Here is a 17,158-nt window from a genome sequence, read left to right on the forward strand (position 1 = left end):
ATCTATCTATCTATCTATCTATCTATCATCTATCTATCATCTCTCTATCATCTCTCTATCATTTATCTATTTTGGAGGCATGATTCTGTCAACTTACTCGGTTTTTCAATAACCTTTCAGCTCCAAAAAGTGGCCCACGGAATCTTCAGGTGTATAATACAACGTCTAACAGCTTGACGGTTAAGTGGGATCCTGCTAGTGGCCGAGTACAGAAATACAGAATCACTTACCAGCCTTCCACAGGGGAAGGCAATGAACAAACGGTAAATTGTTTTGTGAAACAAATGGGTAAAATGGATGCATCCTACCCTTTCCTCTGCAAACCCCATTCACTTTCAATGCTTTGTCATAGTATCCTTGCAGGAGACTAAGATGTACTCATTGAATAGAACTATTTGATTATTGACCCGCACTCTTCTCTGATGGAGATACAGTGGATATTTTCAGTAGTTGCCCCCCGCCCTTGATAGCCTCAAAGCATCAACTGTATTTCTGCATGCAGCCACATGCCCCTTAAACTCTGTTAGGCTGGATTATCCATAAAGGTATACACTGATTTTGAGTCTATTTAGATTTCCAACCCATATTTTGTTAATCAAAGGCTGAAGTCCACTAAATAATACTAGTTTTAATGATTGATTATTTTCATTGTTTCTTGTACTAGCATTAAAATGCAACTAATCTTCAAAACAATGAGCCTTAAGATAGTGTCAGCTAACACATTTCATTGGATCAGATTTAAGAGATTCTTTAGAATTATAACAAATAATTGAGAGAAAATGAAAGCAATTCAGGAAAAGCAGTTGGTGGGATGGTAGCATCAAAAAGCTTCACCTACTTTATGGTTTTACTAACCTCTGATCTGGCAAAGAAGACAAATTATTTCTAACTTGTATCATTTTGAGGGTAGACACCTACCACATCATTTGTGGTTGCCACCTCTCTGCTTAGTCACAACCCTAGTTCTACTAAGTACCTGCTTTCAGATCTGTGAAGTATCATTTAAAAAATGGCTCATATGAATAATGATAATTTTCTCATAAGGTCAAATATTAAATTTATTAAAATTAGCTACTGCCAATTCACAGAGCTCATATAGAGGATAACTATGCGGTGATTTACTGACAGTTCTACCGCTCCCCCCACCCCCCAACGCAGACTGCTCGAGTGATGGGTGCTAAGTCAGGAACATCTGGGTGTCACTGGCGCATCCTCTTGTCCACATGTGCACACAACCGTGGGCAGCAGGCCATGTTCATGAGCATTTAATTAGTATGGCATAAACATCTGAATTCGGTAGACTGTTAACAAATTGTACAAATTTTCTTTCAACAAGATAGCGAGATGGCCTTAAGCAATGAATAAAATAGCTCAAAGCTTCCTAATTGGAGGAAATTGGAAGTCTCCATTGCTCAAGGCTGGTATCTTGGGGACGACTGGGAACCTTTGCCTGAGTGTGGCCTGGCAAAGGGTCCAGCCATGTAGTTTACACAGCAAATGCTGGTGGAGTGGAGGTGGTGTTTTTTTTTTACCCTGAAACACCAAGAGTGGTAGCTCTTTTGCTGAACTATGGGAATGTGTTTCTAAAGCAAATAAAAAACATCTGTTAAAAAACTAAGACAACAATGAGCGGAGCCTGTAATATTATGTAACGCTTTGGTATCTTAACGTCTCTTTGTAGCTCAGTTATGATTAATGCCTTTTTTTGTGGGGGAAGAGTTTTGTGAAATATGATTTGGATGAACTTTCACAGTGCTTGCTAGTGGCTAGCAAGTTGAAATATCTTTTTGGGACTACTCGCTTATAGCTTAAATGGAAAAATATTTGTGCTACATTCTTACACTCAAAATTATGGCATCAGACATAATTTCATCTTTCATTATAGTTTGCGTGCTTTCAGAACTTGGTGAGGGTCTTAAAAGAGCTTTTCCTAGGGACCGAGGGAACAAGGCTCACAGGTCTCCCTGTTTTATTTAAGACCACTGTAGGAGGACGGCAGAACAGTGTGCTCCTGCAGAAACTGAAGCCCGACACCCCTTACACCATCACGGTGTCCTCCCTGTATAGTGATGGTGAAGGAGGACGGATGACGGGAAGAGGCAAGACCAGTAAGTGACACTAGAGTTCCCGTAGCTTCTTGAAACACTGCCATTACAATCACCAGAAACGATGAAGTGACCCGAAATTTTTATCAATCTTTTATTCTTGTGTGGAGTTAACCATTTCTATTTGAGCAAATATATGTTTACTATTATTTAGGATTTTCAAAAAGTCCCCCAAGGTCAAAATATCTTATGGTTGATGGAAACATGCGATAAGAGCACCAGATTACCACAGTCATTCATTCTTGACTGCAACCCTTATTTGTATGTAGGCTGCATGCTGGGGGGGGCGGGGGAGGGAAGAAGTGGCGGCTGGTGTTCTAGGCTATCCAGGAGCTATCAGTGAGACCAGGTTTTGAAAGTGCTTGCGTGGTAGGATCATCCTGTGATTTCTCTGCATGCCAGAACCACTGACTACTGTGAGGAACTTAAGAGTGTATGACCCATCTACCAGCACCTTGAGTGTTCGCTGGGACCATGCCGAGGGGAATCCTCGCCAGTACAAGCTCTTCTACACCCCGACAGCAGGTGGTCCCGAGGAACTGGTAATGATGGAAGGGAAAATGCTAGTTTGTTTCAACTGTAGATGAATGTTTTAACATAGATGCCAAAGAGTTCACCACTTCGTGGTAGATTTGAATAAGGTTGTAATCACATCATTGAACTCCACAGACCGTAGCTTGGTTGGTACCTTCATGCCGAGTGAGGGGTGATGTGGGGCTTGGGGTAGTGGGGATACATAATCACACTGGGAATTCTGAAGTGGAGCATAGGGTTAGTGCAGTGGGCTGAAAAGTCTTCATAACTTCTTGCAACTGTTCATAGGAGATACATCATTATAGTTCATTATGAAATCATATCCCATTACCAGAGAACTTGTTTTTTGTCTAGGAGCGCTGGTGGCATTATGAGTTATATGTTGGGTTGTTTAACCACCAGATCAGCAGTGCAAACCCACCAGGCACTGCATGGGAGAAAGATGAGGCTTTCTGCTCCCACAAAGCTTTCCTGCCTTGGAAAGCCACAATGGGCAGGCAGGACCACACTGTCTTATGGGGCTGCCATTAGTCAGACGTGACTCAATGGCAATGAAGGTTTTGTTTGGTCTCAAGTTGTTAGTATTTTGAGTACGATGTTGTTTTAAATATGATTTATTTTATAAGTTTCTCAAACAAACGGCTTTATGTTTTATTACAATCTCTAGGTACCAATTGCTGGAAATACCAATTATGCTATTCTTAGGAATCTGCAGCCTGATACCCCATACACTGTTACAGTAGTACCTGTTTATACTGAAGGCGATGGGGGGCGCACATCAGATACTGGAAGGACATGTAAGTAAAGGGCAAAAAAATCTAGTTTTTCATTATAAATTTGGCTTTTTATTATTAAAAAAAACATAGACCCATTAAAAGAAAATATGGAAAAATTTAAAAATAGAGTAAAAACATGAAAATTATCCACCATTCATTTATTCCAGATACTACCAGTAAGGAAAATTTTGGTATATTGAGTAATAAATCTATAAAGGCCTTCTTCTTTTGAAATGATTTCAGTATTTGTGAATGTGTATATAATCACCAGCATGCTAATTCATTGGTGAAAATTCACCAAGCTTTGCCTGCTGTTTCCTGAATGTGTGTGAGCAGTGTTTTGTAATGGGCATTCACAGTGTGAATCATGGGAAACTGTTTGTTGCTTGACCTGATCGCACACTTCTCTGCTTTGCTGAGGAAGTAAGTTGTCAATAATAATCATTGTGCTTTTATTTGCCATTACATCTCGAAAAAGCAATTTACGGTGATTCTACTCTTCTGTGTCGTATTGCTTAAAGACTCTGAATACTTATGGCTATTTGTTTGGTTTTAAAGTGTCCTTGCTGATGGCCATAAGGAAATGAGCAGGGAGACTGCCTTTGGTAGGGATGAGTCACCGAGGAAGATGGTGTTATTGGCTGACTGAGAGCTTGGGTTTAATATGTGGATGCAATTTATATGGTTTTTCTAAGTTTCTATTGCTGCAGTTAATTGATAACTGAGTGTATAATGTACTCCCTACTTCTCTTTTACTTTTTATTTTAACTCCACAAGGCAGTTAGTACTTGTGTCCTGAATGTTGGATGAATGATTGACACGAGCTCACTGAATGAGGTGTGTCCTAGAACTGTCGGGTTTTACTTAGCAGAAGACATTATAGCAGTCCCTTCCCCTATTTCTACTGTCTGTGCAGGGAAACTGTAAACTCTTTTTCCCTTGCCCCCTTTTGTGGGCAATCTAGTCCTACTCTTTTTAATAACTTATTTTGGTTGGAAACAATTTTTTGCTTGCACATAAGAGTATAGTTGGCTGATTTGGACAAAATTGGGATTCAAAGCATTTCAATCTGTCTTCCTACTTAGATGATTAGAAGTTTAAGGAGGATAGTCTTTTATCCTATTACACTCTGTAGTTCTGGAAAAGTGATCATTAAGACTTGACATGTATAAACAGACTTAAGGAATCTGTGTTGGCTTTCTCTTCTTCAGTGGTGAGAGGCCTGGCGAGGAATATCCAAGTGTACAACCCTACCCCCAACAGTCTCGATGTGCGTTGGGACCCTGCCCCCGGGCCTGTGCAGCAGTATCGCATTGTGTATAATCCTGTGGCTGGCACGAGACCCTCCGAATCTGTAAGTAACTTTGTCTTAGAGTGTTACAGACTCGTACTGTAGGTTCTACAAGGCTTCTGCCTCGGTCGCTGACTGGGAATAGTAAGTCAATTGCGTATGTGGTGCTGCATTGCAGAGAAACTTCATTTCCGCTGCATGCACCCCTGTGTATGTGCAGCGTGTGCATAGGAGAAGGCAAACCCCAAGCCCACCAGGTTCCGTGTGTCTCATATTTGGGTGATGGTTTTGCATGCATGATAGCAGGTGTACGTGGGGCAAGTTGTAAATGAAAATATGACTGTTGGGGAGTGCAGATGAGTAAAGAATGAAAAATCCCAGTCACCAATGAAAATTGCAGCCATACCTTGTCTGTCTGGGCTTTTGTGGTAACATACAAATGTCCATGTTATGAAAATAGCTGTTAAGTCTGCCTTCTCTGGTACTTACAAATTGCCCAATTTATCTTCAAGTCATACGACTGTTTGGTTTTTATAAATAGCTTAACAATTTAGAAATCAGAAAGGTCCAAGGACACCCGAACCAAAGTAAATTGATACACCCATATCATTTACAAGTCTTCACAAAGATAACGATGATGAACCAAGATAAACAAATAATGAGCAATACATGTGTTCTGTGTGCATTTTTGTTATCATGTCCCTGTGTGGGGGAGGACATATTGTGGCAAGTTTTGCCTTTATCCATCGGTTGGAACCATTCTCTATTGTAGTACAAGTCATCCCTTCATGTGGAGGCTCCCCGCTTTTGTAAATGCATCTAACATTCAGGATGTTTGTGGGTAAATAGCTTGAGTTTTACATGTTGTATGTGAGAATCTTTAAAATAAACATAAGTGAGAGATAATTGAAGTTACTTCAGGTCCAGTGTGAACGAATCCTTTGGAAAAGGGAATTTCTGAAGATTGTGGCTTGGGCAGAGCTCATGGGGGGAGGGGGGAGCGAGGGAGTGCATTGACTTCTGACGTGCCTGGGCTCAGTCTTTTATTGTGAATACCATTCTACTGACTAACCAAAGATGTGGTAAGCATCGGAGTTGTTGTCAAGCAGCATTTGGCTTTTTGCCTTCCAGATTGTGGTGCCAGGAAATACCCGCACGGTGCACCTGGAGCGACTGATTCCTGACACGCCCTATTCCGTGAACATCGTGGCTCTCTATTCAGATGGAGAGGGGAATCCCAGTCCTGGCCAGGGCCAAACATGTGAGGCGGAAATCCTTTCCCCAGCCTGTTCCCTGGGAACCAATTTAGCCGGGCTTCTCCAAGGGGCTGAGAAGGGAGGGCGGCAGACAGGGTGTGCAGTGAAGAGTGCTCATTACCCACCTTGTGCTGGTTCTGTGGTCTGCCTGGCCATCTGTCTGGGCTCCCCTACTTTCACCATCCAGGCTAAAGTTCTGGGAGGATGACAGTCCTCTATCTGAAGCAATGGGATTCGTTCCCTCCGAATTTAGCCAACTCTGGGATTTAAAACTCAGACAATGAGTACTTTCCTCTGTACATTTATCAAGTGGGTCGCATCTTACCAAGTAGGCAGTTTGGAAATGTGAGTGCTCATTGTGCATGTTTCATTAAACAGGGTGGGGTAATGACACCCCCCACCCCCTCCACCAAATCCTAACCTGTAAGTTTTAGTTAAAGCCTAGCTCTATGCCATTGTAACCATGGCTCTGAAAAGCATACTTTACACTGTCTGATTTCACATGAAAAACCTTTGGACATGTGTATTGTTACACAAAGGGGGTAACATTTTAGTAAATGGTAGAACATCTGCCAGCAACTTACTCAGTCTGATTCTTTGACAACCCTGCCCCCGTTCAGCACCAACCCATCCTCTTACCCTGATTCCCATCCCAGACAATCCCAGTATTGTATGTTGTTTATTTATTTAGTACCACGAAGTGGACCAAGGAATCTGAGAGTCTTTGGGGAGACAACCAATAGTCTCTCTGTAACCTGGGATCATGCGGATGGGCCAGTTCAGCAATACAGGATCATCTATTCTCCCACCGTTGGTGATCCGATCGATGAATATGTAAGTCTAATACTCATTTATCTGGACATTTGTGATTTTTGCCTTCTTGGAGGGTGAAGCTAAACCTTTAGGTATGTTCTCTGATTAGGGTTGACTACCTAACTTTTGTATGAATCATCTTTCATGGAACTTTCTCTAGCAAGTGAGATAGCCTACTGTAGCCTCCTAGATCATAGGGGCTCATTCTTGTTCTAACCACAGTCCAGAAACTGTTAGCCACAAGGTTTGTATTTCCAACCCACCAGCCCTCTGTGTGAGAAAAGCAAATCTGTCTGCTTCTATAAAGAATGATAGTCCTCGAGACCTTTAGGAGCAGTTCTGTCCTTGGGGTTGCTATGAATCAGAATGAACTTATTGGCAGTGGGTTTGTTTTTTTTAAAAATTATACCATAAGCACTACATGTAGTCAAGTATGATACCTATTCCTAATTATGTCTAAATTAATGCTCAAATTGCTGTGATTATACAAATCCTATCCTTTCTTTACATTCAAGTCCTTCATAGATCTGTAGACACCCAATACTAATTAGTGTCTTTGTCTTTAAAATGAATATTTAGCAGTATGCCTTGGTTTTGTAAATGCATATTTTCATTTTAGCTTTGGATTTCTAAGTGTCGTAGTCTGTCTCTCCAGAAGGAGATGGAAGTTTCTTGTTGCTTCTTCCCATGGCTATTGGCATGCATATCCAATTAGCATGGCTGGAAAAGCACATCACTTCATTTGAGGCTTAGCGATTAAATGGGGTGGGTTAGTAGATTACACAAAATGTTGATTGTAAAGAAGTTAGGTCAGTGGCTTTTAACTATTCTCACATATATCCTATTTAATTATTTTCCTTCTGTGAGCTCTATGTAATGAAATATTTAATTTACTTGAACCTGACATAGTCCCATTTATTTACAACCCTCAATTTCATTCATAAAAGCTCAGATAACTATAACTGCCACTTAGCATTTCTGATCAGGGTGAGATAGCTAGCCCTGCCACTGTTAATGGAAATGATCTTAGCCAAAGTGATGTTACTCCCTGCTATAGAGTTTGTTTGGCCTTCTAAGCCCTTTCTCCAGTTTTCCACCTGGAATCACAGTCCTTCTGCCTAGGAATCATCGGCATAACTGATGTATGTTGCCTATAGAAGCATAACATTGGTTTGGAAGAGAGCTTGAGAGACCTGTCTGGTTCTTTCCATTTTCTTGGAGGTAGTTGAATATATTGTTTTCCACCCTTTCATCTACCCAAACTGATACCTGAAGGTGAAGACTGAGTCTGTTTTGCTCACTGATATAATCTGAGAAGCCCATGATGGGTTCTTCGTACATATTTGTTGAAGGAATAAATGAAACTGTAACATGTAACTCAGAAGAAGGAAGGAAATAAGCAGATCCTACTGAGTGCGGTAGTACTCAGTAACATGTACTCAGCATTCCACATATTGTTACCTGTTGTCCTTACGTGACCTGTTATCACCTGACCTGTTGTCAGTCTTTCAAAGATATTAATTCACATAGCTATTAAGCGGCTGATCTGGAATTTGAGCACAAATCCTGTGGTTTTGAAACTTCTCCCACATTGCACAGAGGCAGTGTATACATTTTGCCTTGCCATGAGTGTTGTGTAACAAACAGCAAGTATAGAAATGATTGTGTATGGGAAAACATGAGAAAATACTGTCTTTCGCTTTGGCAGTCTGTTGGCTGATAGTACACGTATAATTTAATTTCCCGTAGACCACAGTCCCGGGCAGAAGAAATAACGTGATACTGCAGCCTCTGCAGTCTGACACCCCATATAAAATCACGGTGATAGCTGTTTACGAAGATGGAGATGGTGGGCATCTAACCGGAAATGGAAGAACGGGTAAATGTCTTTTACCTTTTTTATTACCCTTAAATTTGATCTTTACCAAGGAATCTCAAAAATGGCATCAACAAATATCTAATACTTCTCTTAGGTATTGAATTGTGGCAAAATAATGGTATGAGAACAACATTTGCTTGGTAACTTTTTAGTAGTGCATGATGAAAAGAAACAGGAGGCAAAAACCTGCCTATCTCACGTGGTAGACAGGCCTCATTTCTTCTTTGGAAAGCCATTGCTTATTTGCTAGTGGTTTAGTTGTGTGGTGTTGGCTAGGGCTGCAGTTGTTAATTTGATCAATATGCTTGTCGTATCAGCAAAATGCCCTCTCTCGTGACTGAGTCTTAAGTCACAATTAGGAAGCAAAATGATGAACAATGATTGTCAGTCTTTCAAATCTAGCTCTTTTTTGGGGGGTAAATAACAATATTTATTTTCTATCCTACTCAGTAATTTGCAAAGAATTACCGAAATTTCAGCTCCCTTTCCTAACCTATACTGGTGGCGATTTCTTATACTTTAGGGTAGAGGTTCTCTGTTGGCACCTGGGGGGCACTTTTTGAAAAAATGCTCATGCTTGTGTGATATAACCAGGTTGTGTCCAGCCTGGGCCTGTGGATCCGGGCTTCCATGTGGACTGTGCTATGAGAATTTTCATTTCTATTCCAGATATACTGAATTAGAATCTACATTTTAACCAGCTCCCTGGGTGATTCTTACAGGGATGAGTTAAGAATGAAGCAGCCCTGCCGTTTATGTTCACCGGGCGCTAGGTCTGAGTTCTGTCAAAAGTAAACATGGACTTTTGCTGTTTTTATTTCATTCAGAAAACAAAAACAAAACAAACCCCAACCCTTTAGTAATGTGATCTTGGATGTGTCATTCCCCCACATTTGTTCTGCCCTGATGATCTTCACCACATTACAGAATTTGTGAGCAGTACCCCTAAAAAGCAGGTGTAGAGATTGATTTACTCCTTCAAGCCCAGGACTCCATATCTCGGTCCCTATTGTCTCCCCGACTGGGTCAGTCTTGGGACACAAGAAGATTACAACAGCTTTCTTTTTTACTTTAATCTTAGACTATATTTTGGCACATTTCTGAGGGGCAATGCTATATGCCAGATGTTCTCTTTTTTTGGGGGGGTGTTATATTTAAAATCTTTATTAGATCTTAAATTTTTCAGGTGAAGTCATTTCTAGATTCTAGATGGATTCTCATCATTTAATCTTTTTTCCCTCTTTTTTGTGTAATGTGAGGAATAATAGCTCAGTAGCTGTTTAACATGCTATCTAAATGATGTTGATTTTAGAATGTGGGGTGAGGATTTAGTTAGGATATGCTGGTGGAAAGAGTCCCTTTGTAGTGCAAATGGTTAAGCACATTGCTACTAACCAAACGTTTGGTGGTTCAGACTCACTCAAAAATGCGTTGGAAGAAAGGACTGCTAATCTGCTTTCAAAAGCTCACAGCTATGGGAAGGGTATGGTGTGTAGCTCTCTTTTGTAACACAAGTCAGAATTCATTTGACAGCAATGATGCTTTGTTTTTGTTCTTTTAATCCTGGCGGATGATAGAGTAGTGTTGGAAGAGAACATTTATTTCAGTCAGTGTTCGGCTGTGTGGACTTGGGCAAAATACACAATATCATTTGTGCGAAAAATGGATTCGATTAGAGCATTTCTAATTGAATTCTATATGTAACATTCCAAAACTGGTCGGAGATATCTTTCATTTTCTATAATTCTGAGTCATATAACTTACTAGCATTGGATCTTGCCACCTGCTAAGAGGCCTGTTTTAGGAATTATCCATGTCTTAAAGACCCCTGGTAGCACAGTGGGTTACATATTGGGCTGCTAACCTCAAGGTTGGCAGTTAGAAACCACCAACTGCTCCACAGGAGAAAGGTGAGGCTTTCTACGTCTGTAAAGACTTGCAATCTCTAGGTCTCTCTGATTCGGAATTGACTGGATTATAGTATTTTTTTTAAGTCCATCTGAGTTTTTATTTGACTTTGGAAAACAACTACATTTTCTGTTAAACATCTCAATGTCTTTTGAATTATTTGTTGGATTAAGGGCCTTTATTAAATTGAACTCATGGGGCTGCACTTTAAAAATGCTCTTGCTTTCCCTGCGTGCCAGTGACAGTCAGTAATGCCTGCAATGCTTGTTTCCAGTGGGACTCCTTCCTCCTCAGAACATACGCATTTCTGATGAATGGTATACAAGATTCAGGGTCTCCTGGGACCCCTCGCCATCGCCAGTTCTTGGATACAAAATTGTGTATAACCCAGTGGGTAAGGACGCACCCTTTTCGTCATATGAATGCATTTGAGGTTATCTCTCTCTCAGAGTATTCTTTATTTCGTCCCTACGGTTCTTTTTTCCTGATCGATGATCACATCAAGGCCCCCTTACACTGCAAGCACTGTTTCTGGAAATAACCTTTTAGACCGAAGGCCTAAAGCAACCTTGTTACTATGGGGTGAGATGAGATTCCCATTGAGTTGCATGATTGAAAAGTCTGATCTGGCCCATAAAATTAAGTTAATTGAAGCTTTTGTGTTCTGATATCTCCTGTGTTACAATGAATATGAAATAGCAAATATTTAATTAATATAAACTTCTGAATTTTTTCAGAGTCCAGATAGCATGTACTTTAGTTTAGTTATGAGAGTCTTGCTTTTAACTTGTCATTGGCATTTTACCCAACTCAACATCACCTTGATTAAGTTATTTAATATCTTTGCTTCTATGTTCTATTTGCTTAGCAGAGTTAAAAAAATCTCTTTATCCTATAATTTATAGGTCATCTTCTGTGTACCAGAAAAAAGTATGACTTAGGGAAAAAAAAGAGCGAATAAGAAAAATAAAGGTTGGAGGAGAAAGGGCAAGGAAAAATGAGTGTGAGCTCATGTGAAATAAGGAGAGAGAATTCAAACAGAAGGGATTGTTAACCTAGGACCGTTAGTAATCAAACCAGGCTCTAAGTTCAATATGGAAGATCTTAAGTCAAGTTGAAGAGTATTTATTGAGCCCCTACTACATATACACAAAGTAGTATGCTTTGCTGGAAAAACAGAGCTTTGAAAGAGGCTTGAGAACCCAGGACAATTGACTTTGTGATTAATATGTTCACTAAAGAGACCTGGAGTCTACATTGTACGCATTGTGCTTTGTTATACAAGTTAGAGGGTGGGGAGTTCAGTCTTTGCTTATTGTCATACCTACCATATAATGTGGTATTTGCTACAAGGATCAAGTACAAAACAAGTTGTGGGAATTAATGATTTCCAAAATACCACGCAACTATAAGATCGTTATTTATAAGAAAAACTTTCAGTAACCACATACTACTACGGATTTTTGTGTTTGTGATTAAAGGTTCCAGTGAGCCCATGGAAGTCTTTGTTGGAGAAGTGACATCATACACGTTACACAATCTCAATCCCAGCACCACTTATGATGTGAATGTTTATGCTCAGTATGACTCTGGACTCAGTGCTCCCTTGACTGATAAAGGCACTACGTGTGAGTCTCAGATCTTCTCGTGGTTTATGGAAAAAGTGTAATACAACTTACCAGGATAGACTAGTTTACTTCTCTGTCTCCTAAACAGCTGCATGTGTTCTCAGCTCTTATTAGATAGTCCTTTTTGCCTAGACAGATAACCGATGATCTAGCGAAAACACTAAGCAATATTATTGAGCATGTAAGATGTGTATGATGAGGAGATTATGTTACTTCATATAACATGTATACTGAATCTATAAAGATAGAAATTACAGGAAGGGCCATTGCCTGCATACATGGTCTGTAAACTCAGAGTCATGATGACTTCAGTTCTTGACAGTCCATGTTCAAACATACGTTACCTCCATACATTGAGTTAATTTGAAGTTTTCACAGAAATGCCGTCACCGACTTTGGCCTTCAGATAGATTTTTATCTTCTCAGAAAAAGGACATCTTATTTCCTGAGGCATCTCTGATGTCCCTTTGATGTCCCTACGGCTGTGGGGTTACATGGAATCTCCTTTACTTGCATCATGGGCAGGGCATGGGAGGTCTCTTTTGGCTGTACTCCGTTTTCATAGAAGAAAACAGTAAGATTTTGGATTTTTATTTTAGCTTCAGAGGCAACTGAAAAGTTGTATGATGATTAGAAATATGCTTTGTTATGTATAAAGTAAGATTTTTCTTTCTTTTCTTTTTGTAGTGTATTTGAATGTGACAGATCTGAAAACATACCAGGTGGGGTGGGATACGTTCTGTGTCAGATGGTCACCTCATCGGGCAGCAACCTCTTACAGACTAAAACTAAATCCTGCAGATGGTAGGTGTACAAAACAAACAAAGAGACAAAAAGAAGAGGGTACATCATTGTAGTTACATCTAAAATTCCTGCAAAGAAGAAGCCATTTTGTTTACGAAATGATATACCACAATTTTGTTAGACATAACTGGTGATCACACTGGAATGTTCTTTTGCTCTGTATTCAGGAACCAGAGGACAAGAAATTACAGTGCGTGGATCAGAAACAAGTCACTGCTTCACCGGCCTTTCACCAGACACTGACTACGGTGTCACTGTGTTTGTGCAGACGCCAAATCTGGAGGGACCGGGAGTCCCTGTGAAAGAACATACCAGTAAGTTTTTGAGTCATCTGAAGGTCTTTGCAAAGGTTTTGGAACAGTGATGCTGGGAGTCTTCATACCTTGGCAGCTCGTTCTTTCAGGGAGCACTGGTGATGGCTGGTCCCTGAAAGTAGTCTTTGGCTGTCTCCAGGACCTGGATCTGTAACTAGTCCACGTTCTCTCTGTGACAGAGCTGGCTTTATTTTAAGGAGAAGGTTAAAGAGGGTAGAGATGGCAGTGAGAAGGTAAATGTGCAGCCATGTCTATGGCTTTTATTCAGTTAGTCATATCTGAAGGCCTCAAGTTCTCTCCTTGAACTTTTGCCTTAATTTCTATGGCCGTACCTGATGCTGAATGGCCTTAGTAATAAGTTTGGATAGAATAGCAGCCCCAGTATGCCTGTCTTCATGGAGCTGAATTCTTGTTTTTAAAGATTTGTTTTGTGATAGAGGACTTAAATGCTTTAAACTTTGCTCCCCGTGATAAAGAAATGAGCACACATTGTACTTTCCTAATGATTGCGTTTTAAAAATTTTAGCTGTAAAGCCAACGGAAGCCCCAACAGAGCCACCCACACCTCCTCCCCCTCCTACAATCCCCCCAGCCCGCGATGGTAAGTGTAGCTAATTGGTAAGTATAAACTAATCAGTCGAGTGGATAGAAATGTATGGACTTTTAATTTCTGCTTAATAGATATCATTTTCCATTTATAGCTTACATTGTTGAGTTTACCGTATATGTTCAAGTATAAGCTGACCCGAATATTGACTGAGGCACCTAATTTTTTTGTTTTTTAATCATTTTATTGAGGGCTCTTACAACTCTTGTTACAAACCATACACCAGTTGTATCTGTTTATTTGTACATGTATTCCATTGTTCTTTTCTAGATCTTTACTTTTCATTGAGCCCTTGGGATCAGCTCCCTCTTTCCTCCCTCCCTCCCTCGCCCCACCCCAACTCTCGTGGCCTCCTGATAGATTTTAGATTGTCAATTATTTTCACATCTCACACTGACCGCTGTCTCCCTTCCCCTCTGCTTTCTGTTGTTCTTCCCCTGATGAGTGTGCGTGGTTATGTGCCATTCATTGAGATTGGTGCCCCCTCCCTCGCCACCTCTCCCTGCCTTCCCCCTACCCTTTTGGTGTCTCTATTCCTATTCCTGCTCCTGGGTTCCATGGGTTGTGAGTTTTATCTCTTGCCTGTACCTATGTACATGCTCCCGTCTAGTCTAGATAGGGAGGTGGCACTGAGGTCATGATGGTGGGCGGTGTGGGGGGTGAGAGTGTGTGAGGCCTCCAGAGAACAGAGGTATATAGCGTGACCCTTTAGTGCTCTACTGCACCCTGATGGACTCAACCTCTCCTTGCGACCCCTCTGTGGGGGGATGTTCCATTGTCCATAGATGAGCTTTGGGTCTCCGCTCCAACCCCCCCTCCATTCTCACCAGTGCATTCTTGTTTGTTTACTGTTTGTTGTGAATCTTCTGATGCCTGTTACCCGGTCTCGACACCTCATGATTGCACCGGCTGGTATGCTTTTTCCATGTGGGCTTATTGCTTCATTGTTGGATGGCCACTTGTTTCACTTCAAGCCTTTAAGACCCCAGACACTCTATCTTTTAATAGCCGGGCACCATCCTCTGTCTTCACCACATCTGCTCATGCACCATTTTGTCTTCAGTGTTCATGAAAGGGGGGGGGGGGTGAGCATCACAGAATGCCAGTTTGTTAGAACAAAGTGTTCTTGTATTGAGGGAAGGTATGAGCTGTGGCCCAAGACCCATCTGCAGCCTCAGTGTATTGCCTTATAAATATATGTACATAGGCCAATAGCACTATTGTGATGGATTAATGTATTTACATAAGTGCACACCTCTATTAATCTCCCTGTCTATGCCTTTGCTTCCTAGAGCTTCCCTCTGTTTCCTTTTGCCTCCTCCTGCCCCGCCATCACTTCCCCCCTCCTTCCACCCCTTAGTGCTTCCTCTCCACTAGCTTGGTGTTGCTCTAATCCTCACAGGATCTCTACCCTCTCCTAGATGCTGGTTCCACTTCCCTAGTTGTTCTCTTGTCCATGATGATGTCCGCTCACCACACCTCCACCTTCCCCCTCTACCTCCTAGGGCCTATTGGCCCCACACCTCCACCTTCCCCCTCTACCTCCTAGGGCCATTGGCCCCAATTTTACCACAAAAACGGCATTAAAAATGTGCTGAAAAACTTGGTTTATGCACCAGTATATACGGTAGTGTTTCTGCTGAATTTTGAGATTAAAAATAAGGATTACCAGTAATTTCTTCTTTCCTCTCCTGGCACGTCATAGTGTGCCCAAACTATTTTAGCTCTTTGGTTGGGACCCTTTGTTTCCTCAACTTTGCAAATTAAGGGTTATGGATATTAAAATACTTTACGTAGTACGTAATCACACAGTTCACATTTCTTTCCCAGGGAGGTTCACAATAGGCACTGTGAACATTTTGGCTATATCGATGACCTCCCCCCAGCACCTTTGGCTTCTGATCTGAGGAATGCCTGGGACCCACTCCATTACACTGAGTGGAAAAGACAGACGGAGCTATTAAAGCTGGTCTCTCAGTCACATGAGACAGGTCCTCAGTGCTTCGTCAAAATTAGCTTTAAGCTAATTAGCAAGTAGTTTATTATTTTCCCACATTCTATCTCCAGTGTGAAACAAAAAGCATTTCAGATTTTAAAAGTATTTTTCTTTGATCTTAGAAGGATCTAGAATACTATGACTTCATTCATCCTGTTAAAAAACCAAATGAAAAAAATTAAAGTTTTATTATTATAGCATAAAATAATGGATTTCTTTACATTAGATTTTTGGGAGAAATTCAATAAATAATCTTGGCATAAAAATGTCTATTTTTTTCCACACCAAAATTCAGTTAGAACTTAATCTTGTTTTAGAATATTCTTAGTCTCCAAGTCTAAATTAAATTAAAGATTAAAAAAAATTATTCCCGCCCCTATCAGATGATTTCAGTGCTCTGATTTTGAGTGGAAAAACATTAGTATTGCCCGAAATCTTTGTGAACGGACTCCCTGCTATGGAGCTGGTTCCAACACAGAATGACCCAATAGGACAGAGTAGAACTGCCCTGTGGGCTTCTGAGACTTTAAGTCTTTCAATAGAACTACTGACTGTGGTTCACACTCAACGAATACCTCATTACGCCACCAGGGCGCTATTCTATGAGGCAGCCACACTCACTGGTGGCTTTTCTTAGCTCTGCTGAACATCATTGCTTTTCATTTGATTGGTCCCTCTTTTATTGCGGGAAACCTCTGGAAGAGTTCAAAGAAAGTTTCAGTTTGCATAATAGATAACTCCCTGCCACGGAGTCAAGGTGACTCATGGTGAAACCTTGTGGGTTTGAGTCTGTAACTGTTTGGGGAGGGGGGCATAGAGTAGAAAGCCTAATCTTTCTCCCATGAACCTGCTGGTGGTTTCGAATTTCTGACCATGTTGATCATAGCCCAAGGTGTAACTGTAACCTCTACACCACCAGGACTCCATGAGAGATCTGAGTATATGGAGCAATTCCAGAGCAGGAATTGAGAGCTAAGGAACTCTAATGGCATAACAGTCAGCCACTCAGCTGCTAACGGAAAGATTGGCTATTTGACTCCACCCAATGGTTGTAATGTAGAAAAGACCTGTTGATCTCCTCCCATGAAGATTGCAGCCTAGAAAACCCTCTGGGGAGGTTCTGCTCTGTCACATGGGGTCACTTTGAGTTGAAATCTACTTTAATACAGAACAACAACTGAGAGCCAAGTAGACCGGAACTTTAGACATGATATTGTGTACATGAATTGCCTGGACATCTTTTTTTT

At 41.0% G+C, this 17,158-nt stretch overlaps 1 protein-coding gene across 1 annotated transcript in view; it reads left to right on the forward strand.

Moving 5' to 3' along the window:
* Nucleotides 1–17,158, forward strand: part of COL12A1 (collagen type XII alpha 1 chain) — a 116,425-nt gene that overhangs the window by 58,688 nt on the left and 40,579 nt on the right. Inside the window, exons 29-41 of the mRNA XM_045294385.1 lie at nucleotides 121–263; nucleotides 1,979–2,108; nucleotides 2,508–2,647; nucleotides 3,307–3,436; nucleotides 4,627–4,769; nucleotides 5,838–5,967; nucleotides 6,654–6,796; nucleotides 8,525–8,654; nucleotides 10,837–10,956; nucleotides 12,044–12,190; nucleotides 12,878–12,994; nucleotides 13,162–13,308; nucleotides 13,835–13,909. Of these exons, the coding sequence (XP_045150320.1) occupies nucleotides 121–263; nucleotides 1,979–2,108; nucleotides 2,508–2,647; nucleotides 3,307–3,436; nucleotides 4,627–4,769; nucleotides 5,838–5,967; nucleotides 6,654–6,796; nucleotides 8,525–8,654; nucleotides 10,837–10,956; nucleotides 12,044–12,190; nucleotides 12,878–12,994; nucleotides 13,162–13,308; nucleotides 13,835–13,909 (1,695 nt within the window). The remainder of the gene's footprint in view (nucleotides 1–120; nucleotides 264–1,978; nucleotides 2,109–2,507; nucleotides 2,648–3,306; nucleotides 3,437–4,626; nucleotides 4,770–5,837; nucleotides 5,968–6,653; nucleotides 6,797–8,524; nucleotides 8,655–10,836; nucleotides 10,957–12,043; nucleotides 12,191–12,877; nucleotides 12,995–13,161; nucleotides 13,309–13,834; nucleotides 13,910–17,158) is intronic.

The sequence above is a fragment of the Echinops telfairi genome, unplaced genomic scaffold (genome assembly GCF_000313985.2).
Source record: "Echinops telfairi isolate 266 unplaced genomic scaffold, ASM31398v2 ScPeMD7_3533;HRSCAF=4204_0, whole genome shotgun sequence".
NCBI lineage: Eukaryota > Metazoa > Chordata > Mammalia > Afrosoricida > Tenrecidae > Echinops > Echinops telfairi.